Source organism: Penicillium nucicola (genome assembly GCF_028828085.1).
Source record: "Penicillium nucicola strain IBT 29836 chromosome Unknown utg000008l, whole genome shotgun sequence".
NCBI classification, from domain to species: Eukaryota; Fungi; Ascomycota; class Eurotiomycetes; order Eurotiales; family Aspergillaceae; genus Penicillium; species Penicillium nucicola.
In genome coordinates this window covers 1,161,230-1,187,847 of record NW_026643132.1, presented here as the reverse complement: position 1 = coordinate 1,187,847, position 26,618 = coordinate 1,161,230, and the positions used below count along the sequence as shown (strand labels likewise).

General features: G+C 45.8%; 12 protein-coding genes across 12 annotated transcripts; 8 read left to right on the top strand and 4 right to left on the bottom strand.

Moving 5' to 3' along the window:
• Window positions 1-114: 114 nt before the first annotated feature.
• On the top strand, window positions 115-2,160 carry N7511_007934 (HET domain-containing protein; the record flags this gene model as incomplete). Its single annotated transcript, XM_057130311.1, has 2 exons — window positions 115-334; window positions 389-2,160. 2 exons carry the CDS (start codon window positions 115-117, stop codon window positions 2,158-2,160), a joined length of 1,992 nt encoding a protein of 663 aa, XP_056982094.1.
• A 483-nt stretch (window positions 2,161-2,643) lies between these two features.
• Window positions 2,644-5,604, bottom strand: N7511_007933 (uncharacterized protein; the record flags this gene model as incomplete). Its single annotated transcript, XM_057130310.1, has 7 exons — window positions 2,644-3,027; window positions 3,097-4,308; window positions 4,377-4,528; window positions 4,589-4,877; window positions 4,938-5,151; window positions 5,203-5,299; window positions 5,352-5,604. The coding sequence occupies 7 exons, from the start codon at window positions 5,602-5,604 to the stop codon at window positions 2,644-2,646; spliced, it is 2,601 nt and encodes an 866-aa protein (XP_056982093.1).
• A 2,335-nt stretch (window positions 5,605-7,939) lies between these two features.
• Window positions 7,940-11,839, top strand: N7511_007932 (uncharacterized protein; the record flags this gene model as incomplete). Its single annotated transcript, XM_057130309.1, has 12 exons — window positions 7,940-8,174; window positions 8,236-8,469; window positions 8,527-9,194; window positions 9,266-9,428; window positions 9,489-9,722; window positions 9,774-9,972; window positions 10,027-10,098; window positions 10,153-10,203; window positions 10,267-10,331; window positions 10,412-10,569; window positions 10,624-11,141; window positions 11,209-11,839. 12 exons carry the CDS (start codon window positions 7,940-7,942, stop codon window positions 11,837-11,839), a joined length of 3,228 nt encoding a protein of 1,075 aa, XP_056982092.1.
• Window positions 11,840-13,229: 1,390 nt separating this feature from the next.
• N7511_007931 (uncharacterized protein) lies at window positions 13,230-13,507 on the top strand (the record flags this gene model as incomplete). The annotated part of the gene is made up of 2 exons (XM_057130308.1): window positions 13,230-13,245; window positions 13,293-13,507. 2 exons carry the CDS (start codon window positions 13,230-13,232, stop codon window positions 13,505-13,507), a joined length of 231 nt encoding a protein of 76 aa, XP_056982091.1.
• A 331-nt stretch (window positions 13,508-13,838) lies between these two features.
• Window positions 13,839-15,407, bottom strand: N7511_007930 (carboxylesterase/lipase family protein; the record flags this gene model as incomplete). Its single annotated transcript, XM_057130307.1, has 1 exon — window positions 13,839-15,407. One exon carries the CDS (start codon window positions 15,405-15,407, stop codon window positions 13,839-13,841), a length of 1,569 nt encoding a protein of 522 aa, XP_056982090.1.
• Window positions 15,408-16,518: 1,111 nt separating this feature from the next.
• Window positions 16,519-17,517, top strand: N7511_007929 (uncharacterized protein; the record flags this gene model as incomplete). The annotated part of the gene is made up of 1 exon (XM_057130306.1): window positions 16,519-17,517. The coding sequence occupies one exon, from the start codon at window positions 16,519-16,521 to the stop codon at window positions 17,515-17,517; it is 999 nt and encodes a 332-aa protein (XP_056982089.1).
• Window positions 17,518-19,610: 2,093 nt separating this feature from the next.
• On the bottom strand, window positions 19,611-21,280 carry N7511_007928 (feruloyl esterase B-1; the record flags this gene model as incomplete). Its single annotated transcript, XM_057130305.1, has 2 exons — window positions 19,611-20,848; window positions 20,911-21,280. The coding sequence occupies 2 exons, from the start codon at window positions 21,278-21,280 to the stop codon at window positions 19,611-19,613; spliced, it is 1,608 nt and encodes a 535-aa protein (XP_056982088.1).
• Window positions 21,281-22,003: 723 nt separating this feature from the next.
• N7511_007927 (uncharacterized protein) lies at window positions 22,004-22,356 on the top strand (the record flags this gene model as incomplete). Its single annotated transcript, XM_057130304.1, has 2 exons — window positions 22,004-22,015; window positions 22,084-22,356. 2 exons carry the CDS (start codon window positions 22,004-22,006, stop codon window positions 22,354-22,356), a joined length of 285 nt encoding a protein of 94 aa, XP_056982087.1.
• Window positions 22,357-22,381: 25 nt separating this feature from the next.
• Window positions 22,382-22,744, top strand: N7511_007926 (uncharacterized protein; the record flags this gene model as incomplete). Its single annotated transcript, XM_057130303.1, has 2 exons — window positions 22,382-22,662; window positions 22,690-22,744. The coding sequence occupies 2 exons, from the start codon at window positions 22,382-22,384 to the stop codon at window positions 22,742-22,744; spliced, it is 336 nt and encodes a 111-aa protein (XP_056982086.1).
• An 892-nt stretch (window positions 22,745-23,636) lies between these two features.
• N7511_007925 (monocarboxylate transporter) lies at window positions 23,637-23,994 on the top strand (the record flags this gene model as incomplete). The annotated part of the gene is made up of 2 exons (XM_057130302.1): window positions 23,637-23,789; window positions 23,866-23,994. 2 exons carry the CDS (start codon window positions 23,637-23,639, stop codon window positions 23,992-23,994), a joined length of 282 nt encoding a protein of 93 aa, XP_056982085.1.
• Window positions 23,995-24,010: 16 nt separating this feature from the next.
• N7511_007924 (uncharacterized protein) lies at window positions 24,011-25,128 on the top strand (the record flags this gene model as incomplete). The annotated part of the gene is made up of 2 exons (XM_057130301.1): window positions 24,011-24,609; window positions 24,681-25,128. The coding sequence occupies 2 exons, from the start codon at window positions 24,011-24,013 to the stop codon at window positions 25,126-25,128; spliced, it is 1,047 nt and encodes a 348-aa protein (XP_056982084.1).
• A 338-nt stretch (window positions 25,129-25,466) lies between these two features.
• Window positions 25,467-26,612, bottom strand: N7511_007923 (NAD(P)/FAD-dependent oxidoreductase; the record flags this gene model as incomplete). Its single annotated transcript, XM_057130300.1, has 1 exon — window positions 25,467-26,612. The coding sequence occupies one exon, from the start codon at window positions 26,610-26,612 to the stop codon at window positions 25,467-25,469; it is 1,146 nt and encodes a 381-aa protein (XP_056982083.1).
• Between the last annotated feature and the right edge of the window lie 6 nt (window positions 26,613-26,618).

Here is a 26,618-nt window from a genome sequence, read left to right as displayed (position 1 = left end):
CATCTGTCCAACGAAAATTGATCTGCTACGCTGATTTGTTCTGAAAGCAACATGAGCTGCGATGCATGCAACACTTGCAGGAGGGTCTTTCAAGCCGCTCTACAGGTAGACTCAATGACTCAATTACATCACGAGCGGTTCGATGACTTGGTAGCAAGTAAAGAAAAAGGTTGTATTTCGTGCAACTGGTTGTTTGACGAATATACTCTGCGGAACGAAGGTATCCAGCAAAAAGATATGGAGGGTTTCCACACCACAGCTACAAAGAATACGCACTCAGATTCTATCTCGTTTCATACAGTCGTCTCGTGGGCTGTTAACTTTACAGTGGAGGGTTAGTGGGTCAAATTAGAGTTTGCTGAATCGATTACATTAACATGGGAGCTAGTATCGGTGAAATCTAAGCCTGAGGTCTCACGAGCCTTAGACTCCCGGCCCTGGGAGAAGTTAGAAATATCTACGGACTCCTCGGTTTCTATAGGTCAGATAGAATCTTGGCTATCTCTTTGCGATGGGACTCATAAATTTTGTCGCAATGATGACTCAACATCGTTTTTTCCAACCCGCCTGATCGACGTCAACGAAATCGAACAAGGTAAGGTGCATCTCAGAAACCATGCGGAAATTATAACACAAGAAGGTCTCCAAAACTTTGCTGGAACAGAGACCTCAAAGAAGCTGAAAGATCAGTGTTACGCTTACTGGACTCTATCTCATCGATGGGGTGACCCGAAGAAGATTCTGAAACTCATGCATGAAAACGAATATCAATTCAAAAATGGGCTGTCTTTGACTGCTATATCGAAGACTTTTCAAGATGCAATGTGGATAGTCCACCGTCTGAATTACAGATATATCTGGATTGATTGTTTTTGCATTTTTCAAGACTCGATTGAAGACTGGCAAAAAGAAGCAGCAGAAGTACCTCGCATTTACAGAAACTCGTTCTGTAACATCTCAGCAATTTCATCGTCATACGAGCCAATAAGTACGCTTTTCAACGACGGACGAAACCCTAGACTCTTGTTTCCTTTCTCATTGGAACTTGTCGCCGAAAATGGCCAAGCAACATACATTATCAACAGAAAGAGTCTGTGGAAGGATGAAATCGAGAATTCACCTCTCAGTACTCGTGGATGGGTTGTACAGGAGAGGTTTCTAGCTCCCAGAATAATCCACTTCGGCACAAGCCAAATTTTCTGGGAATGCCTGGAGAATACAAATTGCGAGGCCGACCCGGATGGTCGAATTGGGACCATTGATGATATGGGCACCAACCGTCTAAGATCCGGAATGACTGCATACAAAGAGTCCCTTAAAGAGCTCACATTATTATCTTCAACATTTCGTGCCTCGAAATTGGATCGTAACAACATCAACTGGGAACGCGGCTACGTCGGCCAACTTGCGCTTTACACAGAGCGACTTCTCTGGAGAAAGATGATCAATATCTACACCGACTGCAACCTCACCGAGCAGTCCGACCGACTCATCGCTATGGCTGGCATTGCAAAAGCCTTTCATAATGTTACCCTTTCGACATACCTGGCTGGACTGTGGCAGCATACTCTACCAGCAGACCTTCTCTGGCAATCCAATGCCTCCGATGGCAGCATGGTGCAACGTCAAAACCTCTATGTTCCCTCCTGGAGTTGGGCATCGGTGTTTGGAGGGAGTGTCTCTATATATGCGTACACCCGCTTTGGCGGCGATGCCGAGCCTAAGATTGAATTGATCGCCTCGAGATTGGAGTCGCTGAGACCCGGCGGTGACCTTATGGGTTTACTCAGACGGGCAGAGCTCGAGATCAAATGTGTTCTTCTCTATTACCGGTGGAATGGGAATTCGCAAAGCTTGGATCTCTTCGCTAATGAATCAAGAACCCAACCCGCATTTCATGGGGGTCGCATATGGGGCAGGCATTTGAGATTGGACACATATGAGTTGGTTCAAAAGTTCAAACATCAACTTTTTATTGAGGGAGAATGTATTCCGATCACTGTTGGAAGGGAGGCCTATGGTTCTTCAACGTGTAAATTTCTGGTTGTTGAGAACGCGTCGGGAAGGAATTATCGAAGGGTAGGAGTATATGAAGTAGGGGAACAAGGAGCACACTCTGTGATTGACGGAAAGGAGCGCACAGTTGTCACTCTTGTTTAAGGCTGTAATATGTCGCAATAAATTCACGTCACGCCACTCAATGCCCCCCTATGGCGGAAACAAAGTTATAGGACAAGTTACGGAAATCGGGGAACAATATACTGAATAGGTATAGTCTTTCGAAACGAGGGTAAATGGCTAGGCAAGAACGAAGAAATCTCGTCATATGGGCTTGTGTCTTCAGAAATTTCGTAAAGAGTTGAACTTAATGCGAAACGATCTGTGATAACTTTCAGTTTCTCTCTCCAATGCCGTGGAAGGTAAATCGGGTTCCTTCATCAGAGGCTGGCATTCAACCATATACCAAATAGCTAGAAAAGTCACTAATATTGATGTCGAAAGATGTATCCAGCAGGATATTCCGTGGTTTGATATCGCAATGGATGACCCCGTTCCTAGGGACGCGAGGTAAATACTCTAATTCAGCGAACCTTCACAGTCTTGTCTGATGCCCATACTACCGGGATTATATTGTATCTCATATTAAATCTGCATGATTGTTACCTTCACTCCACCAGAAACAGTAGCATTTCCAATAAGGCCAGTCCTGTCGGCGATCGAATAACTTCCATCGAACGGAGGAACCAACTTCCCTTTCACGCCTTTGGGAGCTTCAATTTCCATTATAATTTTTCCATTGGAACCATAGCCCCATGCAGCATAGATGATACCATGAGGAGTTGGTACTCGCCCTTGAACCCAGTTTGTCTTGAATCCAGTCAGGGGAGCAAACACGAACTCTTTATACCCAACGGATGCGGCACGAATTCCAAGTACATGCTCAGTAAGAAAGACAGTTGGATAGCTACCCCAGAAATGGCTCAGTCCTGTAAATAGATCAATGCCTGGGTATGCCCCATCAGGACTCTGTTTGGATGAAGTTAGTGAGGATTGTAACGGGTGAACGGAATTAATTCCATGACTGATTGAACTCACAACGTATTCCCAATATCCGCCCGTATAATTGCTATCCCTGCGTACCATTGGACCCCATGTCGCGTCGAGCAGGTTTTGCGCCATTTCGGTCTCATTGGACATTGCAAGACCCTCTAGTAGGAAACTCATGGAATAAGGGTTCACAATGCCTGGAGTGTTGACATAACGAGTCCCATTCGAATATCCAGCAGGAAATTGAAGGTCTACAAGCCTCTCGATGGTTCTTGTCCGCTGCTCGGTCGTTCCAATCTTTGCCAGAAGAACCTGCGCAATATCTAAGACATCAAAGTCAGTTCCACCGAGTGTGGATGTGAAATATCCTCCTGTCTCATTCCAGAGAAGAGTTTCTATCGCATTCCTAGACAGACGAGCTTGTTCTTTGTATCTGTTAGCGGAATCATAATAACCAAGGTAGTCGGCCATATCAGCTAATCTCTCTAACCCCAGTATCATGGAGACTGTAACAGCGGGTCCGAGAGCTTGCCCTTTTTGCCCAGAGAGAGGCAATCCCAGGGCTCCACTTGGAGCCCCGAACAGCTTTGTCGCGGGATCAAGAGAACGTGACATAGCGTAACTTGTACTTGCTACCATCTGAGGCCAGTGAGCTTTGATAAATGTATCATTGCCAGAGCTGTACCAGTAGTTATATATCGTTTGCATGAAATCGAAGTTATAGTCCACAAGCAAAGGATCAACATTGGCTGCGCGGATCAATGCGCTTTCCATGTTCAGGGGGCTGAACAGTGTGTTGATGGGAATCTGACCAGAAGAGGTCTGTCTTGAGAACATTTGCTCTGCTGGACCCCAGACATACTCGCTCTGATGAGTGCTAGCCATTATGACACGCGAAGAAACGAATCGATCGCCTAGCCAGTCGTACCGATCTCGCTTGCCAGAATCGGAGCAGGCATATTTGTCATTTGAGTGAACGCCATATTCGATGAGCACATCCGAGTCTGTCATTGGGTTACTGTAGACGTTCTCTCCTGTGCTGAGAGTCACATTCACGTTTCTTACGTAGGCAGCCTGATCTTGCCATGGCCCGAACGCGAAGCTCTTGGTCGCACCGCCCTGAATGTAAGGGTTGGGATCGCCTAGGCCGTAAGAGCTGATGTTGAAATGGGCGATTCTGTGGCTGTCCAAGTACACACTGTATGTATCGTCACCTGGCGATTCAGTCTTGATGGTGTGCCAGGTTTTCTCGGTGACATTCTTTCAAAGGGTCAGTCATTGCAATGACCCCGGCGAAACACGATCGTGAGTTTCTTTGGCTAACTTACAAATCCGATTGAAAACTTGTCAAGCACATATCCAGGTAGGCTTGTCTGATTTTGCAGCGACCAACCTCGACCAAGAACAAGCGTGTTTGGGGGCACTAAAGATCGATCGATGTTTGCAAACGATCCTTCCGGATAGTTGCTAGTCAGAATGACTAGACATCATGCACACTTTTAGCAAGACAAAAAGAACATGTGAGAGCAAAGAAACTAACAAATAGGACCGGTAGCCTGAATAGCATCTATCTCCGTGTCAACTCTCCATCCGGTACCACCGAAATCGATCATAGTCTCAAACGTCAGGGTATAGTTGGAAATATTAGGAACACGTGCAGTTGAGGCGGGCTTTTGTCCTCGAATGTAGGCACCATTTGGTGTTATTTCCCAACTCGATGTTTGAGAGCCCGGACCATAGCAAGCCAACTGTTGCGTTCGCGGCCCAAGAGCCCAAATATCGGTGTACGATGCATTGCTGGATGCAAAGTATCCTTTGATCGATGAAATCTGGTATGCGAATCAGTAAGATCGATACATCAGGCGAATATTTGTCGATGAGTGACGAACCGGAGTCTGATCTACGGTGGGGGTGATTCCGATTTTCTTTATCACCAATTTTTCACCTTTGACAAGTTTGATAGACTGCCATCTCTGTGATCCTTGGATGAAAAAGCCGTCTAAAGGCCCGATCTTCGTAATATTAAACGTCTCAATACGAAACGTACCAGCCAAAGCATTTGAAAATGCGAAGGGGCCATCACTTTGAGGAACCAACAGACCGCTGTGTTTTCGTCAGCTTTATCCAAATATCCAACCCAGTCTCAATTCATACTTGAAAGCTTCGCTGTATTTGACCTCAATTTGAGGGTTTCCCTTTATTTCTGATACCTCAAATGTAGCCTTTCCAGCCACGTCAACTCCATAATCCACTGCAAAATGATTAATATAATGTAGATATCCCCGAATCCTCTGTAGCCTTACAGGTGTAGATGTCTCCGGTTTTAGTGAAGTTTAATACTGATTCTCCGCTGCCATTGACACGGGTCTCTGTCAAGCCTTTAGAAATGAATTCTGGAGATACATGAACCGATTCTGGTAGGGCTTCTCTCAATGTTGAAGAAGTAACAGGGGGCCAGGGAAGGTCAATCGACTTCGAATTAGACGGAGACAACGGATTACCCCAAAGCAGAGCCGCGAGAGGGAGAGTCAGGACAATCGACCAAGAGCCCGACATAATTATGGTGAAATTACCAACAAACATAACAATATACGCAATATGTTTCAGCACTTTATAATCTTCTTCGGAGAGGTGGGCGCCCCCGGAAAATCGTCCACTTGCCGCGCCACAATTGCCGTGTGGGCAGCAATTGATATTGAATGACCTTTTTGTTATAATTCTGTGAGCTCTTCTCCTGGCTACATTCTATTTGAGCATATCGACAGTGTCTTATTATTACTTGACCCAATATGTATGATTTAATTGATTTAAGCTTAAAGAATGCTTATAGGTTCTTTTAAATAACTTTACCTTATTCTAGTTCCATCAAATAATAGTGCAAATACTGATCAACGGCCTTTGACGCCGTTTGACGCCCACCGTGGTTGGTCTTGGCGTCACGTGCGCCCAAGCCCTCTGCCTATTCGGAGGTTGCCTAAATATCGACTCTCCAGCAAATCCTCCGGCCCTGGGTCTGGCTTTCTAATGGGTGACTTATTCAACTTGAAGTAATATCAGTCTCAACCATCCCCTCGTGCTACTACTCGTCTTCCCTCCTCCTGTGCCCTCTTTAATTCAACATTGCGTTCCCCTACCATGCCTTCTTCACGTGTGCATGCATCACCCGCAGAACCCTGGTGGCTATATCCGTACTTTTATGTAATTAATTGGCCATGGAGCGCAATCAGTAAGATACACAACGGAGATAACCACATAAGTTGGCAATCACACTTGAACTTCAGAGAGGAAGGAGACGCGAACAACCAACTAAGCGTGTGGCGGTCAATAGCGTACAATATGACGACTGAATCAGAAAGTATGGCCTCATCTGACCCGGGCTGAAAGTCTGCAAACCCTGGTTTTTCTCTCCGAATTCAGGATGAATTAGCGTATCAAGAAGAGAGTAAGACCTGGTTATAAGTTACTAGCACGGTGACCAGGTTTGCTGACCATGCAGCAAAGCCCCGCCACGGTTTCTCGCAAGCGGGCTTCAAGTGAAGGCTTATCTCCAGGGGTCTTCTTTGTCGATAACAAGTCGAGAATACTATAGTGGATCGGAGTTCTATTGGCGTTACTAGTGTTTCTAAGAAATTTCATATATGTGTACATTTTCCCCCTGGAATCTAATTAGCGCAAAATACTCGTCGGCGCTTTTCAAAATTCCTGGAAGCTTACATTCGACAAGGCAAAAGAAAGAACTCCAAATCACATTGCTAAGCTTTAAATCTCCGAAGATGGCTTTCCCATGGCCGTTGAATAATTCGCCGGGGTCAATTATCCTGTCATTTTCCTTGCTCCTAATTTTACTGCGACGCGTTCGTTATCATTTGAAGTCAGCAAGAAAACTGGTCACCTCACAGCACAAGAAGCAATTGGTTGGTTGTTACTGAAGGAAATTCACATTTATTGCTCCTCGCTGACGCACAATGTTAATAGGCATTGCCGGTGGCTCTTTGTGCAACTCAGGTGACATTTAGTTGGTGCCTTATAGTGAATAGCCATTATGTTCCAACTGCTGCACTTCTGGTTGACTCTACTTTATTATTCATGACCTCAGCCGCAGTCCTCTCGCTCCGCATCCTCGAACAGAGACGGGGCATCAATTCATCAGGTGTTATTCTGGCGTATCTCACATGCTCATTGACAAGAGACATTTTAGAGTTCGGACTTGGAGGCTGCTCAAGTATTGGAATCTGCCATTTCCTCAGATTAAGGATTGTTCTACAGGGAATCTGGTTGACCTCGCACCTATGGGTCAAAGGTTTCCCCTCACATCATTCCCAACAATCCATCTCCTCAAAAGAAGCAGCGGGTATTCTCGGCCGAGTGTTTTTTCAGTGGATGAATCCAGTCCTAAGGGAAGGATATAGCTCTAGGTTGAATCTTGCGAGTTTGCCGGATATCGACCAACGGCTCTTATCAAAAGGGTTACGTAGGAAAATTGTGACTTACTGGGACAGAGAATGTGAGTTAAGTGCGATCACAACACACGCTGTGCGACGCTAATCAATCCATGTTTAGCCAATTATCAGACAAAATGGACGCTTCTATATTCATTAACGCGGTGCCTTAAGGGCCCATTTTTGTCACCATTGCCTCCCCGCGTGTTTCTCATCATATTCACATACCTGCAGCCTCTTTTCATCGGAACAGCGATAAGGTTTGTTAGTGGCGAAACTAAGTCCATTCTTGGCGGAGATAATGGCCTTGAATTGATGCTTTTTGCTATAACGGTGTATCTGGGACTAGCGGTACGACACTTAAGGGTCATGTCCTTTTTCTATCCATCTGACTATATAACATCTAGGTTTCAGCGGCAGTCTACCGACATCAAATCAATAGGCTGCGCGTTATGGTTCGGGGAGCATTGATTGGTCTCATCCACCACCAGTATCTTCATTTGCCCAATGAGAAATCTCGAGACTCACCCGCATTGGCACTGATTACCTCGGATATTGATAGCATCGAATCTGTGGGAGAGACTTTTCACGAGACTTGGGCCCGCCTCGTCGAGGTAGCTATAGGAACAGTGCTTCTAGCTGCTCAAATCCAATGGTTTGCATTTCTACCCTTCGTAATAATCTTCGGTAACTATATATCTTGGATCAATGCTTCCACTTCTGGAGAATATTGACTTTTGCTCCTTAGGTTGTTCGCGGATGAGTGCGTATGTGGCAAAGCACTTGGAGGATCGGCAAAAAGGCTGGAATGCGGCAACACAGAGCCGTCTTGCCGCGACAACAGCAGCTTTGAAAGGAATCAAGAGCTTGAAGATGATGGGGATGGAAGACGCCATTCAGTCTCAGGTTTTGCATCTGCGAAACAATGAGGTACAAATGTCAAAGCGCCTACGATGGATTCTGGTCGCCTATAACGCAAGTGGTATGTATCGGGTCAGATTGTCAACATTCCTCTCTTCGTTCTGATTTTGTATTCAAGCAAATGCACTTGGGATCCTCGCCCCAGTCTTGACTCTCATCCTTTTCCTCTTGTTCTCTCAAAGCAATAAAATGCATGCCGATCAAACATTTACGGCTCTAGCTCTGCTAGCCATGGTGACACACCCAGCCAATATGGTCATGACTCTGATTCCGCAGGCAATTTCTGTTATGGCGAACTTTGATCGTATCCAGGCTTTTATTAGCCAAGCTTCCATTCAGGACAAGCGAAATGTCTCCCAGGAAGCCAGTCATCAACAATTTGTTTCAATGCAAGCGCTAACGGTAGCACATCCTCCAATATACTATCCAATACTCCGTGAAGTTGATTTGGCAATCACTAGAGGGGAAATTGTCGCTTGCACTGGTGCCGTTGGAAGTGGTAAGACAACGTTGGCAATGGCTATTCTCGGAGAAGTTACCGCTACCACAGGCTCGATCTCGTTATACTCTAAGGAAATTGCATATTGCGCTCAAGAGCCGTGGCTGCCTAGCGTCACTATCCGGGAAGCTATATCAGAAAATATCATTGCCCTAGATATGGAGTGGTATGGCACTGTTATCGAAGCCTGCGGCTTGGTCCCAGACTTCGATTCTTTTGTCGCTGGTGACATGACACTGATAGAGAACAATGGAATCAATCTCTCTGGGGGACAAAAACATCGTATAGTAAGAAACTTGTTGAATTGCCTTTAATGTCTGCTTAGCACTGTTTTGTTGACAAACTCATCACATCAAAGGCTTTGGCACGAGCAGTGTACTCGAAGTTTAGAATGATTGTCCTAGATGATCCGTTTAGTGCTCTTGATGAAGCTGTCACAGGCCACATCGTGCAAAGACTATTAGGCCCACGAGGTCTGTTTCGGAAAATGGGGAGTACAGTGCTTTTGATCAGCAACTCTAGTGAGCTCACAACTCTAACTGAAAGGGTCAATTCTTTTTCTAACATTGAGGGTTGAGTAGGAGAAATATTTTCAATCTCAGATCGAGTGTTTCTCCTTCATGGGTCAAGGCTCGATCACAAAATGAACCTTGATGATCGGAACGCTGCTGTAGGAGTTCCTTCTTTGCCTTCAAACATTTCCCATGACCTCAATGCATCAAAGAAGTCTGGAAGTCTTGGAAAGAGTCGCAAACTGCATTTAAGCGATGCTGAAGAGGATACATCCCGGAGGACTGGCGATGTTGCAATATATGGTATGGAATATGTCCAAAGCTTTCCTGCCATAGCTTACTAACCTTGAAAAGGGTATTACATTAGAGCAGTCGGGTGGTCAAACACTCTTCTTTTGATTAGCTGTACAGCTGGTTTCTCATTTTGTTCCACATTTTCTCAGTATATTCTGAAATGGGCGATAGAATCACCCTCGGAAAGATTGAAATTTTATATGTCTCTCTATGCCGCAATATCGTTCATCGGATGGGCGGCAACTAGTGGGACTGTGTGGTACGACGAATTTCCCGTTATTGAACAAGATCAATATTGCTAATCATCTTCCAGGGCCACTCAGATGAAAGTTGCTGTCAGGTCAGGAACCTTTTTGCACGCACAACTGCTTGATCGAATGCTTAGGTTTGTTTCCCGCGGAGGTTCAATTATTTCAGAGTACTGATCGCGCTGAATCAGGGCGCCTCTGTCATACTTCAGTAAAACTGATATCGGTAGCATTGTAAACAGGTATGCAGGACCTTTCAAGGTCGAAAATATGCATCAATTATTATGCTAATGTTTGAAATTCAGGTTTGGGCAGGACATCAATCTCGTGGATAAGCAGCTTCCTCCAACGTTGGCAAATCTAAATACCCGTCTGCATTTCACAATTGCACCTTTTGATATTTCTACTGACAATTATTTCCAAAAATCTTCAAGCTTTCTATGCAGTTAGTGCTACTATTGAAGGTCCGACCAATGATGACCCTCACCGTGCCTGTCTGCGCCATATGCGTTTATTTCATCCAACGGATTTATCTTCGGACTTCTCGACAGCTACGCTTCCTTGAACTTGAGTCGAAATCATCATTATTCACAAACTTCCTGGACACGGTATATACTGCTATCACAATATCGGATACTTTACATTTCTGATCTTCAAATTAGGCAAATGGAATTGTTACAATTCGAGCGTTTGGATGGAAAGAGAAATATGAGAACCAGAATTCAATAGCCTTGGATCTGTCTCAAAAGCCTTTCTACCTGCTTCTTTGCCTACAGTGTTGGCTGAAGATGATTTTGGATTGTATTATCACGGGGTTTGCAGTTGTCCTAATTGCGTTCACCATATTTTATCGAAACAAGACAGCCGGTGCCGATATTGGTTTGGCTCTGAACTTGATAATTGTCGCAAACACCACGCTACTAAGGCTTGTACAGTCCTGGACGTCCCTTGAGACTTCTTTGGGGGCGATTGCTCGGTTGAAAAACATACAAGTCTGTCTGCCAACTGAAGCCAGCGCTGAGCATACACTGGATCCTGGCTTGCGATGGCCCTCTTTGGGAAATCTGCAGGTCAACAATATTGCGGTCGGTTATTCCAAGTCCTCGCCACTTGCCCTGCACAATGTGTCTCTCACAGTAAAGCCTGGACAAAAGATGGTTGTTGTGGGTCGAACAGGGAGGTATGCAGGTCTCCAGGCTGATGAATTTGATTGTGTGAAGCTTTGACTAATTTTATTCTATTGACAGTGGTAAGAGTACATTGATGCTTTCGTTGCTACAACTACTCAGGCCCAGTCAGGGTCTTGTATTAATTGACGGCATCGAAGTCACGCATGTATCCCCGAAAACGGTACGAAAACGCGCGTTTATTGCATTGCCACAAGATGGGTTGACAATTTCAACGGCCAGTCTACGCTTTAATTTAGATCCTTACCATACGAGCTCAGAACAAGAAATATCTCTGAGTCTCCAAAGAACAGGACTTTGGGATAAGATCCATTCAATAGCAGGTTCAACCGAGGAGACAGGCAGGAGTCTCCAAATCCGAAGCCTGCTTGATCTTCCTATGTCATCATTTCTGTCATTTTCGGCTGGACAACTTCAATTATTTGCCTTGAGTCGAACACTGCTACGAGTGTGGTCGTCCGCACCACACAAGCCGGTTGTTATCTTGGATGAAGTCAGCTCTTCGTTGGACTCAGACACTGAGTCTATTCTGGTTGATATTCTTCAAAATGATCTCCGAGACTACACTGTTGTGATTATTGCACATCGCGTTGCTGGTATCATGCGTGCTATGAGACCTGGGTTTGATGTAATTGCCACCATGCAAGATGGCAGGCTGCAAAATGTTTCTATTATCGATAGCCCTACTTGAAAACTCCTACTCTTCACCAGAGATTGAGCATGAACTGGTGAATCTTAGCTAAGATATCAATAGCTTGCCGAATATGTGTTTCTGAGCAGGCCCAGAGGCTAAGAGCTATCGTTGGAAAGAGTCATTTGAAGCACCAATTCGTCAGATCCTCATGTTCTAGATGTAATATTTATGGCTGCAAGAAGAGAGGGAGAATAAGTATCTATTCATCAATCTATGAACCCCGGAAAATATATCCCTTAAGGCCCAGGCAATAATCATGAGGACAACTCCTACCTGAAGCCATGATTCTCAACAGGGTGGTTCTCGCCCTCATCTCACCTTGTTTATAGCGCACTCGGCCTTATTAGCCACCATGACGTAAACTATGTATAGTCATAATATTACCCTTCACTATAATGATTAGCACATACGACCACAGGGTGTGGAGAACAGGGCTTCCCGTCCGCTCAGCCGTACTTAAGCCACACGCCGGTAAGTTAGTAGTTAGGTGGGTGACCACTAGCGAATCCTTACTGTTGTATGTTTTTTTTTGTTTTTGTCTTTTTTGTGGATTCCTAGTTCTGGTTCAAGATGAGGGAAGGGCTAGGTGGTGGTGAGAAAAGAAAGCCAACTTGATTGAACCCCTGCCCGCTCTGTCAGAAAGATACCAATATAAGTTGCATTTTTTGCTATTAATAATATTTTAATCCAGGTTAACGAATCAAACTAAGCGTATCACAGCCTCCGGATACTAAATCAGTGTCATAATATAAGAATTGCGATGAATTTTGTCTGGAATCCCTAGCCGATAGGCCTCTGAGAAATGACTCCAATGCAAGGAAAAGTCTTGAGGCTTTCCATTGCAAATGACTTTCTTCGTGGCTCTTTCGAAATTATGCAGAGCCTGGACAAGAGCTCAGTATTCTTGATACGAGTCATCCGTGCATCAAACTTGCAGGGGCTACAAGACTATATCTTCCGTGGTTAGTCTTGCTATCAGATGACTGGAATATTATAGGGATAGTCATAATTTCAGGCGGATAGTTCCATTTTTTGTGATCACTACTGGATCTTTAAAAAGGTTGAGCACTCAATGCAGGTGACCAACGTGCCCTAATATTGTCAAGAAATGAATGACATATGTATTCGCGAATGAATACGTCTGCGGCCCACAATTAGTATTGAAAACAGCGAAATAGCGTGGATAAACGGCCTTACAGTAAAGGGCGCAAAATGTTTACTCAAAGTGTTGACATCATACCCATTGCGCTCGATCTTCGGTTTGGACAACCCTAGCAAAATAAGTCAACTTATATAAACTCTTATTCAATATATTTCGATAGCATTAATTCCAATCTCATTCAAAAAACTACAATAACACAAAGACCTAGTTTCTCAACAGTGCAAAATGTCTCAGCCACAACGTTTGTTCATCCCAGGCTGCACAAGTTCCATAATTGATTGATTATAGAGTCCCAGCCCGAAGTGCCACACCACGAAAATATCGTGGAGAGACTATTTGAGCATCACGGACATCACCACAAGGACGACAAAGCGGAGGGGACTCAGGCTGATTCACAACCCAAAGCTCCGCCAAAGAAAAGTGAAAAGGATAAGTATATGGATTGGTATCACGAGGAAGAGGAAGAGGAAGCGGAAGGAGAAACATATGGAGGTCTCATGTAAGATTTCGACTACGTGTTTATAGCAATGGGCTGTTTGAAATCGATTTCAGGACTAATAGGAGACACTTTTGGGGGTTTCAAAAACCGCGCAACAGCCGATTGTTGTCCTAAGACGAAGTCAAGTTGTATACAGATCATTGATAATTGCGCAAACAATTGTGCTTAGTTTGAGGCTCTAATGCCACCAAAGTGCTTGGATTGGAATGTGTTCAAAACTCGCTTCTTCTTGTTATTGCTAACTAATGTTTTGGGAAAGTCAACCCTTGCTGAGATTTTCACAACCCTCAATGAGCTTGGCGCCCGCATATCTCTCTGTCAGTGCCAAAAGCAATCTAGTACTTGTGTAAAGTACTGAACCACGACTTAAACAGAGCAACCTTCTTGCTCGATGCAGCCGGGATCTGACCCCATCCATCTCCAAGACGTTGAACGAGCGCGGACGAGTTTGCGGCCGGCCAAGCAGTCAAACCGCGACCGTTAGGATTTCCGGTCTTGATAAAGTTGGCCCAATAGCCGTTCATCTTCTTAGCAATGATGTAGTCCTCCGCAGTCCAAGGCTTGTCAGTGCCGTAAAGATTGTTCAGAACATAGTTGATCTCAGATTCGTGATAAGCACCCTGATCCTGACCAGGAGGGGCGTGGTCCCAAATGTAGTTGTAGATCGGGCTGCTGTAAGCCTTGTTCCACAGCTGAGACCAGAACCATGTTCCAACCTTGGAGCGGTCGGTGAACTGAGAGTTGTATGCGCCTGAAGCGGTGGTGTTATCGTGTGCCGGGTATTGATCGAGGAAGCGCTGAGGCCAGACACCACTGTATGTTTCGTTCAGGTCGGTGAGATACTCCGACACGCTGATATCCAAGCCATACGTGGCACCGCTTTCGTCCTTAGTGTTTCCGGTGATCACGGGGACATCGTGGGCCAACTTCTTGACCAAAGTATTATAGTAGGTGTCGGGGATAGCGTAGTAATCAAGCGTAGCCTGGAAGTTGAAGTTCGAAGACATGAAGTTGGTAACCAGGCTTTCCATGGGCAGTTCCCGGGCTTCGGCAATGGTGGAAACATTGAGACTCTTCAAATAGGAGGTTCCTGTAGAGTAGGAAGAATCAAGAGTTGTGTAGGCCTCCGCAAGGCTAGTACACAAAGGATCTTGGGGATCCCTCACACCACTCTCGACGATGGCACCAACAATCAAACCCTTGGTCAGAGGGCTGTTCAAGATGTGCTGAGTTGCAGCAGACCCAGCAGATTGACCCATCACAGTGATGTGGTCAGGGTCACCACCGAACTGGGCAATGTTGGCCTTGATCCACTTGACAGCAGCAAATTGGTCAAGCATGCCCCAGTTTCCAGAGCTGTTATGTCCATTGTCGAATTCCTCTGTCAACTCTGGGGTCGCGAGCCATCCAAAGGATCCAGTTCGGTAGTTGTAGTTGACAAAGACAATACCCTGGTCCGCCATACCACCACCATCAAACAGAGCGTCCGCCGCTGTCGAGAGAGCCGGGTAACTCCACATCACGACCGGAAGCTTAGCATCGGTGGAATTCGCAGGACTCCAAACATTGAGATTCAAACAATCCTCATCGATGGTGTAGTCATTGTTACCATCTGTTGCTGAAGGGCAGACGCTTCCGAAGCTCTTGGCATCCAAAGTTCCATTCCATGCGCTCACAGGCTGGGGGGCCTTCCAGCGATTCTGGCCTCCAGTTGTTGCCGCGAATGGAATACCTTTCCAGACGGTGATATCTTTCCAGTGAGTCAGGTTGCCGGTGTTAGAGCTGTTGAAGGCAGGGTAGCCCTGGACGCCTCCATTTTTAGTTTCGATGACAGTGTTGTGGAGTGCGCCTGAGACGATGGGCGCCAGGCCGCAGATGGCCGCAGCAATAGTTTTATACGACATCAGTATTGATTCGAACACGCGCTCGACAATCAAGAATAGAAGATAAAGTGGAAGAGGTGATCTCAATTTTTTTTCAGGCAAGTGTGCCCGTTGATCTTATACTCTTTTCAAGCATCTCCGGGTCCCAGTTAAGGGAACGCTGTTCCAAGTAGACAGCTGATTTCATTGATGATCATTCCGTAGTTAGTACTCTTTTCTTGTTTGAGCGTACGTGTTGCAAGTGGATCCACTGTGGTCTATTCCGAACAATCCATGTCATTCTCGTTTTCATTGACTACCACTTGATGTTAGATGGTATCGAGATAACCTACGTTCTGAGTCCAGATGATAAAAAGTGCCAGAGGCTCTCCGATCATAGCAGACCTAGAGGCCATCCATACTCAAAAAAGCATCGTCTTGATCATCGTTCCAGACAAAAGCCAAACAGTTTGGACTTTGGTTGGAATCAGGAGCTCCGGAAGATGGGTTTACTCCGGAAAGGATTACTGTCTTGGGCAATCGATGGCAGATCTTCCGACGATCGCTCTCGGGTTAATCGCCCTTAACTTCCCGATCAGGTATTTTTGACCGATATGCTCGGATTGAATCTTTTGTCTTCACATCTGCTGGTTACTCTTGTTTCTGAAGAATCAGCGTAAGGCACAGCTGACGCATTGTTATGGATAAAAACGTTCACTACCAGACAAATACCACATTGTGGGGTAAGTTTCCGGGTAGGGCTATTCATATTTCGAACCTTGAGGATTTAGACTCGTTCCATGGCGCGTGGCAGATGCAGGTACGTGCTATCATGTCACCAATTAATTGAATGAACACGTATGCTCTACTTTCCACCTCCATATATGATTAACTCTATTCAGTATTTTGTCCGTTATCCCGTTGGCTAGTCCGTCTTTTTAAACCAGGGCGCGTATACTCGTATAATTGAGAGTTTGAGTTCCGTTTGGACATATTTTCGCATAGCTGGACATTCAAATTGTATAAGTAGGCATCCGGTAATCCCGAGAGCATGTTCCGATCCAAGTGACTAGTTTTGTCTTCATTGCCTTGCCCAATTTCCCGGCGACTTACTTCCCTCGGGACTGCTTGCGCTCTCTCTACTCGTTGCACCATGCGTTCACTCATCACATTAGCTCTGTGTCTAGGGGCTGTAACTGCTTCAAAATTCAAAACCTCCACCGTCTATCAGTTTAGCTCCAATGACACCTGGTTAGAGAATCTCGCCACACGATCCAACGGTGTCATCCTAGCCACCGAGATTGGCCCTCCCGCCAACCTCCTGGCTTTTGATCCGCGGGAAACCCCAGCTCAGAAGAGGGTGATCAAAGAATTTTCCTCCGTCCTAGGTATCACTGGAATCACGGAAGGTGCGCACGATGTCTTTTACGTGACTGGCGCCAATACTACATCCGACAATATCAGCGATCCACCGAAAAACGCAACGCACGTCTGGGAAGTCGATTTCAACACAGGTAGCAAGAATCCCAAAATCAAGCTTCTATGCCGTCCCACGGCACCTACCGGCTTCAATGGGATGGCGACCTTCAACGAGACGATCCTCCTCGCCAGCGCCTCTTACCAAAACTCCATCTTTGCCATTGACGTCAAAACCGGACGCACCTGGGAGGCAATCAAGCAGACAAATCTAATGTCTTCAATCAACGGCATCAAAGTCTCGGACGGCTTTGTCTATTGGACTGCCAACGGAGCTTTGTACCGCGCGGAGCTATACTCAAATGTCACTGCTGGTACAGGGCAGCTGATATACCAGGGCAGCGCGTTTGACGATTTTGCAATTTCTCCCAACGGATTCGCGCTCAACGAGACTTACGGGTCCAGTTACAAATTTGCCTACCTTGCTACTGCTGCTGAGAATACAATTGAGCAGGTCATCTTTACTAGTGACGGAACTGCTGTCGGGGGTGAAATCATTGTCGGATCTGAGGATTCTACTGAGGTTGCTGAGCCTACTGGCGTTTTCTTTGGTCGGGGCCATGGTGAATTGAACAAAATCTATGTTACCACAGGGGGTGCCAGTGCCGTTAACGTTGATGTGAATGGCACCGAGACTGCGGTTGGTGCACAATTGTTGGAGATCCAACTGTCCTAATTTTGGAGAAAGGGGGGATGGATAACCAACCGTATTTTTTATGTGAACCTGGGAAGTGATATTGGTTAGATATTTAATCTTAGTAAGTTCATTGTGTTGTCTCCGTGTGATCGTACATAGAAGGGCCTGATCCAAAATTTCATCATCGGGTAGGTGGTAAGTGGCAGATCACAATACAATTTTTGACAAAGAATCCCAATACCATCAAGGGGCTACTGACAATTGAATGTTGTCTCCGCATACGATATCGAGTGGCTTTCCGTTCCGTTAATTAAAATGTTCCCGAAAAAATAAAGTTCAAGATCATTCAGCTCCAAGTCCGTCATTAACAACATACTTTAAATCAAGCCGCTTTCTAGAAATGGTGAAAAGTTGTTTAATTGAATGAAGGAAACAGTATAAATTACTTGCAACTTCAAGGGGAGGTAAAAAGTATAATGCACTAGATACTTCCGATGCTTTTTTCATCACACAGCATAGAATATAAAACATAACTAAGCACCAAAGCAGCGGCAAAACAAAAACATAAGATACAAGAAAACCTCAGCTCCATCTTCGCTTCAATCAGCTCGCCGAGGTTATTAGACAGAATAAAAGGATAACATAATAAAGTCGCATTAACCAATATTCGATTCGTTTGTCCGTTTTCGTTATACTCGCTTCGCTGAGGTTCTCGGAGAGAAAAAAAGGATAAAACAACAGAGGAGCGCCGCCTGTAAATCAAGTTGACTGTTGGCTGTTGAGAGCCGACTGAAGAACGTTCGATATGTTATGAGAAACGCTGGCTATTGCCTTAATGTTTGCGCCATCTTTGGTATATGCCGTATAGGGAGGGTCCTTGATTTGGGTACCGGGAGTGTAGCAGAAGGCCATGGGGGAAAAGAAGGGAAGGAAACTTGTTAGAGGCCCCGTCGGCTCGCGCTACCTGAATAAAGCCTTGTCTCCAGGTCACTGGGGGGAGGAAGAATGAACTGAACGGCACCGGTAGTCAATTCACTCAGTGATGTCAGTCCGACTCATTAAAATGCCAAAAATTTGATGCCATATTTTGGGGAAAATTTGAGGTAAAGATTGAGGTAAAATTTGAGGTAAAATTTGTGGTAAAGTTTGATGTAAATTCCAATACCCAAAAAGCGCTACAATGCGGCTAGTTATTACTATGGTGGGTGGCTTTTTAGCACTACCATATCTAAAGATACTTGATGTTTTTTGGTCTTTTTATCCTGTCCACCAGATTATCTCTTTCCCCTTTCCTTTGACATATCACTCGACAGACGTCATGAGTGAACCACTATATCCTCAGTTTCGATACTGCCTCACAATGGGAAACTGCAGGTCTTACTTCAAGTGAAGGCTATGCATCTGTCATCGAGTTCGGTCAAGGAAGTTCTGATGCAGCAGGGACTTGAAATGCTGGCATGGATCACAACAACGCTTGGGATTCACAGGTCAGGGGGCCAAGAATTCAAGTTCTCAATTCACCAATCAGAAGGTAGGTTTGACCATGATCATTATACCAATGTTTAAGAAATATCATTAATCAGTTGTCTATAGATGGGTCATGTTAGCGCAAAACGCCAAACATATATTTTACTGTCGCTGAGCTACATGAAGAGTACATCGAATACTTGGTGAAAGGCACAATCTCTGGGAACCCTCTTGACAGCAACGCATATCTCACAATACGGTTACTAGGACCCTTCAGTATTTATTCCGCCGAAGAGATCAAAGCCTTTGGTTTTCTTGTTGTCGCACTTACCATTGCCCAGCACCAGATTTGGAAGCAAAGCAAGAAGAAGCATATAGGAAATGAAAGAGAATTTCAATCACGTTACAGTCCTCGTCACCACCCTGTCTATAGCGCACTCGCTCTTCTTACCCCTGGTCGCACGATCGTAAAGCGGCGCTCAGCCATTTCTCACCCACCCGACTAAAGACTGCAGGTAAGCTGTACGCCTTTAAGTGAGTATTTAGGTGGGTAGCTACTAGTGGATCCTGACTTTTGTATGCTTTTGGGTTTTAAATCATTCAATCACGACAAAATATGGTATTTCATGCTCACATAGACAGACTTTGCGAGACAAAATCACAAATCAAACACATTTCCAGGCACTTTCATCTTCATAAGGGCCCGGGCCAACATACTTATTATGCTTGGGATATTTGCAGTGCAAGCGACGATATTCGACAGTGGTGCCGTTGAACTTGGTGCCACGCACATGCTCCGGGGCAATTCCCTTCTCCACCCATTGGACCATTGCAAGCAGAACATTATCTTCTGGTGTATTGTTAACAAAAGTACTACTACCCTGACCAATAGAACCAGCGCCGGCACCGGGCGAACAATGGCTCATTCCGCTAATAGGGAAGAACCGATAAAAGTCATCCAATTCCGACGGACTGAGGCTCATCGTGTCGGCAACGTGCTTATAATAGTACTTCGAGCTTTCGGATGTGATAATGGGATCTTCAAGTCCGTGGTAATGCAGCACCTTGCCTCCAGTCTTCTGGAATGCTGAAATGTCACCCTTGAAGGTCGAAATCTCAAAAGGATCCTGGGCATCTGCGACCACGGCGTCATTGACTGTCCATAAAGTTGGGTCCCACTTGGGGTTGTTGTATACGACATAGCGGTACCAGTCCTCGGCGTAAGCGAACGGTTGACCGTCGTAATAAACAAACGCTGCCGTTTGTTCCGACCCAGGCTGCATTCGAGGGTACAACCATTGGCCATCTTTACCATAGAGCGGGCTGAATATGATATTGACTGAATTCACTTGCTTTCCAGTAAGGCATGAACCGGAGGTATTACTTTCAGTCGAGTTGCAAAGCAAAGTCTCAAACACGGGATTGCATAGATCAGGGTCCTCGATAACTCCGTCTGCGGCACCATCTAGGTCATCGCATTGACGCAAAATCTCAGTGTGCACAAGACCCCACTGAGCGGTAGTCAAGAATGTGTCTGCGCTGGAATTTCCTGTCGTCGGGAAGAATCGAGCACCCCAGCTGCAAAGGTTGACAAAGTTAAACGCAGGTGCCCCAGCAACCACGCCATCGAAGTCGTCTGGGAATTTCTGCACTGACTTCCATCCTTGGCGACCACCCGTTGAGCAGCCTAGGTAGTACGACTTCTTGAAGCCCTTGGTATAAAATTGCTGAGTGATTGATTTTCCCACCACAACGCCAGTGTGGAGGGCTCGGTAAGCAAAGTCCTCTAGTACTTCGTCGTTGTGATAGAAGTAAACACCAGTGTCGCCGAAATGGCCATTGTTAGTTCCCACAGTAGCAAATCCATACTGCGCGGCATAGATCATGTCGGAATATTGAATGCCTAAAGGGGGGAGAGGTAAGTCATGGTTCTGTTTTAATTCACATAGAAAAAGGAGAACATACATCCCCCAAGACCTCCGTTTCCGGTACTAAGGAACCGCTCGGAGTAGTTGCTTGGCAGCCAGGCTTCCATGAAGATCTGGCTTTTGGCCGAGGTCGTCACATTCAGCGCAACACGACAGAATTCAAAAGGGCTACTGGTGGCGCCCGTTCCATCTGAAGCACAGACAGTAGGGTTGTTGGCCATGGAGATATTTGCCCCTGCCGGAACATGAGTCACTGAATGCACAACAGCATTTGGTATTTTGAGTTTATGCTGAAACGACGCGCATTGGGTTTCGAAGGAAGACTTCGTAGCGCGGGCGTCTCGAGCGGAAATGGTGTTAGACGCGCTGGCGACTGCACAGCCAGCCAGAAAGAGTGTAACTCGCATCTCGACACAGTGAAGGACTCTTGTCAATTATCCTCTCACCTGGCGGAGAGTAGACTGTTTTATACTTGGCACGACACTTCAGAAAAGACGGAAAACAAGCCCCAAACAACCCTTGATTTACTGCTGCGGGGCCCCGCATTCCAAGGCAGTCGAGATCGGCAGATCCGTCCCTTAAGCTTGGTAGAACTTCGGCTGGTTTCTGCCAAGTATCTCGTCAATACCAAAATTTACCCCGGCTTTCCGATGGCGCTCCACTGCCGTGTATCAAACGCCCCTGAGCCGAGGCTCGGAGTGGTGATGAAGCAAGCACTCACAGCAATCTAATCCCCCGGCCGCGTACTAAGACGCTTTCGTTTTAGAGGCAAAATAAGCGACTCGAGTTCCATACCCCGCAAATGTTTCAATTGAGGGGTATTGACTCGCAAATCAGCGAATGCGTCATATCAATATCTACGGCCACAGCTTCAGCCTCGATTGCTTGGACCGCTAATGGGAAGCAAGCGATTGTCTACCTACTTTCAAACAAGCATTCAACAATACGATCATAATACAATGAGTGAATTCTCTTTTTCTTTGTTATGTAGGTCTGACCATTATCTATGGCATTTAGTATGGTCCAATGGTCCAGTTTTCCGGTGCGCCATACTTGGGTAAACGCTGCAAATACCGCATAGTTGTCTACGGTCACATAGTCACCGCTTCTCCATACACATTCATATCACCATGCCCTGCCTGGTGAGTCCCACATCCTTTTTATCACTGTATCTAATGTGTCGACTCTTATCCTTGAGGAAGATAGCCAGTTCTCCGGAAATCAGCTAGCCAGCGGCACTATTCGACTACCGCCTGCTGTCATTATTCCATGTGCCTCCGAATGCCTAGATAATCACAAGCGTCTACCAGAGGGTAAGTTCATTTTTGATTATCATATTATGAGGGATCATCCCCGTCTCCAGAGTGGAAAAGATCTACGGCCTAAAGAACGCAAAGCTCTGATTTGCAGCAATCTCAAACCTCATCCACGAAGTTCCAAGTGGCTACCAAGGGGCACATTCGATTATGTCAAGATCAAATAATATTCCCACGGGGACTTTGCGGGATATGTGCGAAGGAAATCGAGTAAGTGTAGTAGTTAGTAGATGTTGGAAGCTATTTAATTTATCTATAACCGTGGTGTTATTTATTCCAACATTGATCTATGTCAGTTTTTCATTCTCGACAACTTTTATCTGCGACTGGGGGAGCTTAACTATTTGCAGTGCCCTGGCTATATCGCGCTTAGCTACTAGAAAACCTTCGAACATCGCACTGCTTACCATGGCTCATGATCTTCCTAATACGGAAGCTGCCGACATCTTTGCTTTGGGATCTACGCTCTATGAGTAAGTTGCTGGCAAAGCCCCATATAGCAAGCTTTATGGGTCGAAATGCAAGGATTACGTGATCGATAAGGCTCGACTCTGACGCCAGCTCATAATAGACTGTGGCATTAAATCACGCTATGAGAATAGCGACTTCCCAGAAGTTTCTGATTTGTTGAAAGGAATAATCATATTAGGTTTTTAGCAAGGAAAAAATGTTACTATCCAAGAGGCACTTGATTTATACTTGCACGGCTGATCTATTCCAAGACCATTTCTTAAACTCATCAGCATTCGTCGACAGCTGTCGGATTCTTCACTTTCTCGCCAACACTGATCAACTAGTATATCCTTGAAGGGTCATGGTATGCCACGGCTAAAATATCGTCTCATGTTATTTCAAAAGGAAAGCTGCAATTTGAATGTGACAGATGGGCAATCATCAAATAATGGTTGTCATTTTACAAAATTCAATATCCACTGTGGGCCAGAGTGGCGATTTTTAAGACGGGACGGGGCGGGCCCGGAGACCGACTGGTGTGGACCACCAAGGCCGGTTTACTTAGCTTGGCATATTACAGACTCATAGCTTCAATGCAGCTGCAAACCTTGGAACACCCTCAAACTCCTCATTCAACTTTGAGCTAAGCTTCTTGGCATCACACCCTGGTACCAAGCGTGAGATGGCTCTTGGTGGCTAGTCGCGTCAGCCCATAGGGGCAACGAAGAACTTTTCAAGGGTTTGGAAGGAATCGGTGTCACCGCACTAAAGATCAGGAGCCAATGGATCTTATCTAGTTGATTGTAATTGTAATTGCCAAACCACGTTACGTTGATAGAGGTCACGTGGTGAGTAACTTGTAGTGACTTATCTCAGGGATCGAAAATCTTTATTGCCTTGGCGGCGCATCGTCCAATTTTTCTAAACGTCAGCCCCCGGCCTTTTCGCCCAGAAGCTGTATTTTCTTCAAATCAGAACTGACTGAAAAGTACACATGATAACAAAATCTGTCATACAGGCGAAAGGCGCCGTGGTCACTTCTGACAATGACGCCCAAGCACATCCGGTCGAACAGTTGGATGGGGGAGTTCGCGCCTGGACAGTTGCTGCTGGGGCGTGGTGCTGTCTATTCTGTGCCTTTGGTTGGGTAAACGGTAGGATTGGATCTGTACCTGACCATTTCTCAGACCAAGCTAATTTGAGATGATCGACCCCACTATTAGCTATTGGCATTTTCCAAGAGTATTATCAGAATAATCAACTACAGTCTTACTCGTCGTCCAGTATCTCCTGGATCTTATCTTTGGAGCCCTTTGTACTCTTTGCAGCTGGACTCGTCATTGGAAGAGTAAAGCTAGCCCGTCGAACATGTCTACGATTTGCATAATAACCGTCTTCCAGGTATTCGATAACTATGGCCCTAAATGGCTTCTTTTAATAGGAACATTTCTTCATGTTTTCGGTCTTATGATGACATCTATATCCACCGAGTACTATCAATTCTTCCTAGCCCAGGGTATCTGCAGCCCTCTTGGTGCAAGCTTTGTGTTCTCGCCCGCGCTCTCGTGTACTGCAACATGGTTTGAAAATCGACGTGCTTTGGCCTTCGGTATCGTTTCCAGTGGCTCATCTCTCGGCGGAGTCGTCTTCCCAACCATGTTATCTCGCCTCTTGCCTACCATCGGGTTCGGATGGTCCCTACGTATCTCTGGATTCATTGTCCTCATGCTCCTAGTCATAGCCAATTTAACCGTCCGATCAAGAATTGCGCCTGTTCCTCGGCCGGTTAGATTGAGTGACTACACGAGTCCGTTCACGGAGTTACCGTTCGTTTTGCTGGTGCTAGCCTCGTGTTGTGGATTCTTCGCCATGTTTGTGCCAATCAATTATGTTGTTTTGGAGGCCCAGGAGGATGGAATCGACCGCAACATTGCTGGGTACCTGTTGACAATTTTGAATGCCGCCAGGTGAGTAGTGCAGCGTATTTTTTTTTTCAGCAAGACTATTGTGACCAAACTAATCAAACTTTCCTTAATAGCCTACCTGGTCGAATTTTGCCAGGCTACCTCGGCGACAAACTGGGTCGATTTAACGTCATGATCGCCATGTGCTCTTTGTCAGCCGTTGTAATACTAGCCCTATGGCTTCCAGGCACCATTCTGTCGCCAGGAAGTGCGGCTATCTACATTGTCTTCAGCATGCTTTATGGCTTTGCATCGGGTGCGTTTGTGGGCATGGTGCCCGCCCTACTGGGCCAGATTTCGCCCGATGTGACCAAGATCGGGGTTCGTCAGGGAGTGCTCTTCAGTTGCATTAGTATTGCGTCGTTGACGGGAAGTCCGATTGCTGGGGCCATATTGAGTCGACAGAACGACACATATTGGGGATTGCAGGTATGGGCGGGTGCAATGATGGTGACTAGTGTATTTTTCTTTGCAATGGCGAGAGTGGTCATTGGTGGGATTTCTATTACAAAAAGGGTTTGAGGTTTTAACATTGACTTTATTGCAAGACTTTGCATATATCTATAGTGGAATGGTAAAAAAATACACCCCCCTGCCTAATCATGATGATAATTCAATAGCACCATTTTAGTGCATGTCATTTTGAGAGAAGTTACAAGTCACACATAGCTTGGCTGCTTCTTCTGTCACATTGAAGGGCGCTCGTTTATCCCGACTGACTCTCATCTTGCAATGTCGCCGAAACCTACAATGAATACTGTCTTTGGTCAAGCATGCACATTGCTTCTATAAAATAATTAAAAATAGATATTAGATACAGAAAGAATAACAAGATAGTAGAAGATACAAAGACTTCGACATCAGCTCAACCCCAGCATCCCAGCTGCCTTTGAAACGAAAAAGTCCTTCCCTTTGATTATGGAAACTAGCATTCCCCAAGGCTTCCATCCAAACATCTGACCCGTGCCGGTCTTTTCCCCAATGGGCACAAGCATCATGACAGAGCCATTGGAAGAATAGGTAGCGGACTTTCCGTGACCAAGGATTCCAACTTTGAGATTGGCGACAACAACGGGGACCTGCTCTGCCACTTTGATTGCCGTGCGCAAGGGGAGTACTGTAATGTCTCCAAGAGCGTAGATTGAACCATTTTCCGACCCGCCCATGACGCGCAGCTTATCATCCACGTTGACCCAGCCATCAGCGGACAGGAGTTCCTTTGGAATGAATTGGTTATTGGGGAGAGCACCAATCGTGGAAATGTAACTGTCTGCTTCCAGCTGCTCGCCGTTATCAAGGCTGACAACCCACTGAGTTTTGCTGCTGGAACTGACGCGCTCAGCCTTCACCACCTTGCGTGAGGTAATTAACTTGACGTTCTTCTCTGCGAGGACCTTCTCCGCCATAATGCTGCTGCCTTCCTTCAAAACGGGCAGGACATGTTTTGTCGACGAGATGAGGGTAATAGAACTGCCCTTTTTGGTTTTGAATGCCTCTGCAAGCTCGCCAGCAAATTCTACACCAACCGGGCCAGCTCCTCCAATGATGACACTTTTGGCATCGGAAATAATCTTCTGAAACGAGCGAATAGAGGCGTCGATATCATGGTCGCCGAACGATTTGAAAGGAGCCGGCTCTCCTTGCAGGGAGGAGGTAGTGGTGCTACCGGACGCAATCACAAGATAGTCGTATGGAAGATCGGATTGCAGAGATGAGACCTTAATCGATTTTGAGGCGGTATCAATGCTCGTTGCTGTTCCTTCGATGAATTGGAAAGCTTCTTTGGGGAAACGCGCGAATGACTTTTCAATGGAGAGCAGATATTGATCCTGCTTGAAGAAGTCGGGCTTAGCCAGGATTCGAGGAGCCGCAATATTGAAGTAATGCTTTCCCGACGGATTGATCAAGACAACTTTGACCTTGTCCGAGTCTGATTTAAGCAGTCCATTTGCAACGCCAAGTCCGGCGTGAGAGGCGCCAATTATCACCACAGTTGATCTAGTCATTGTGAA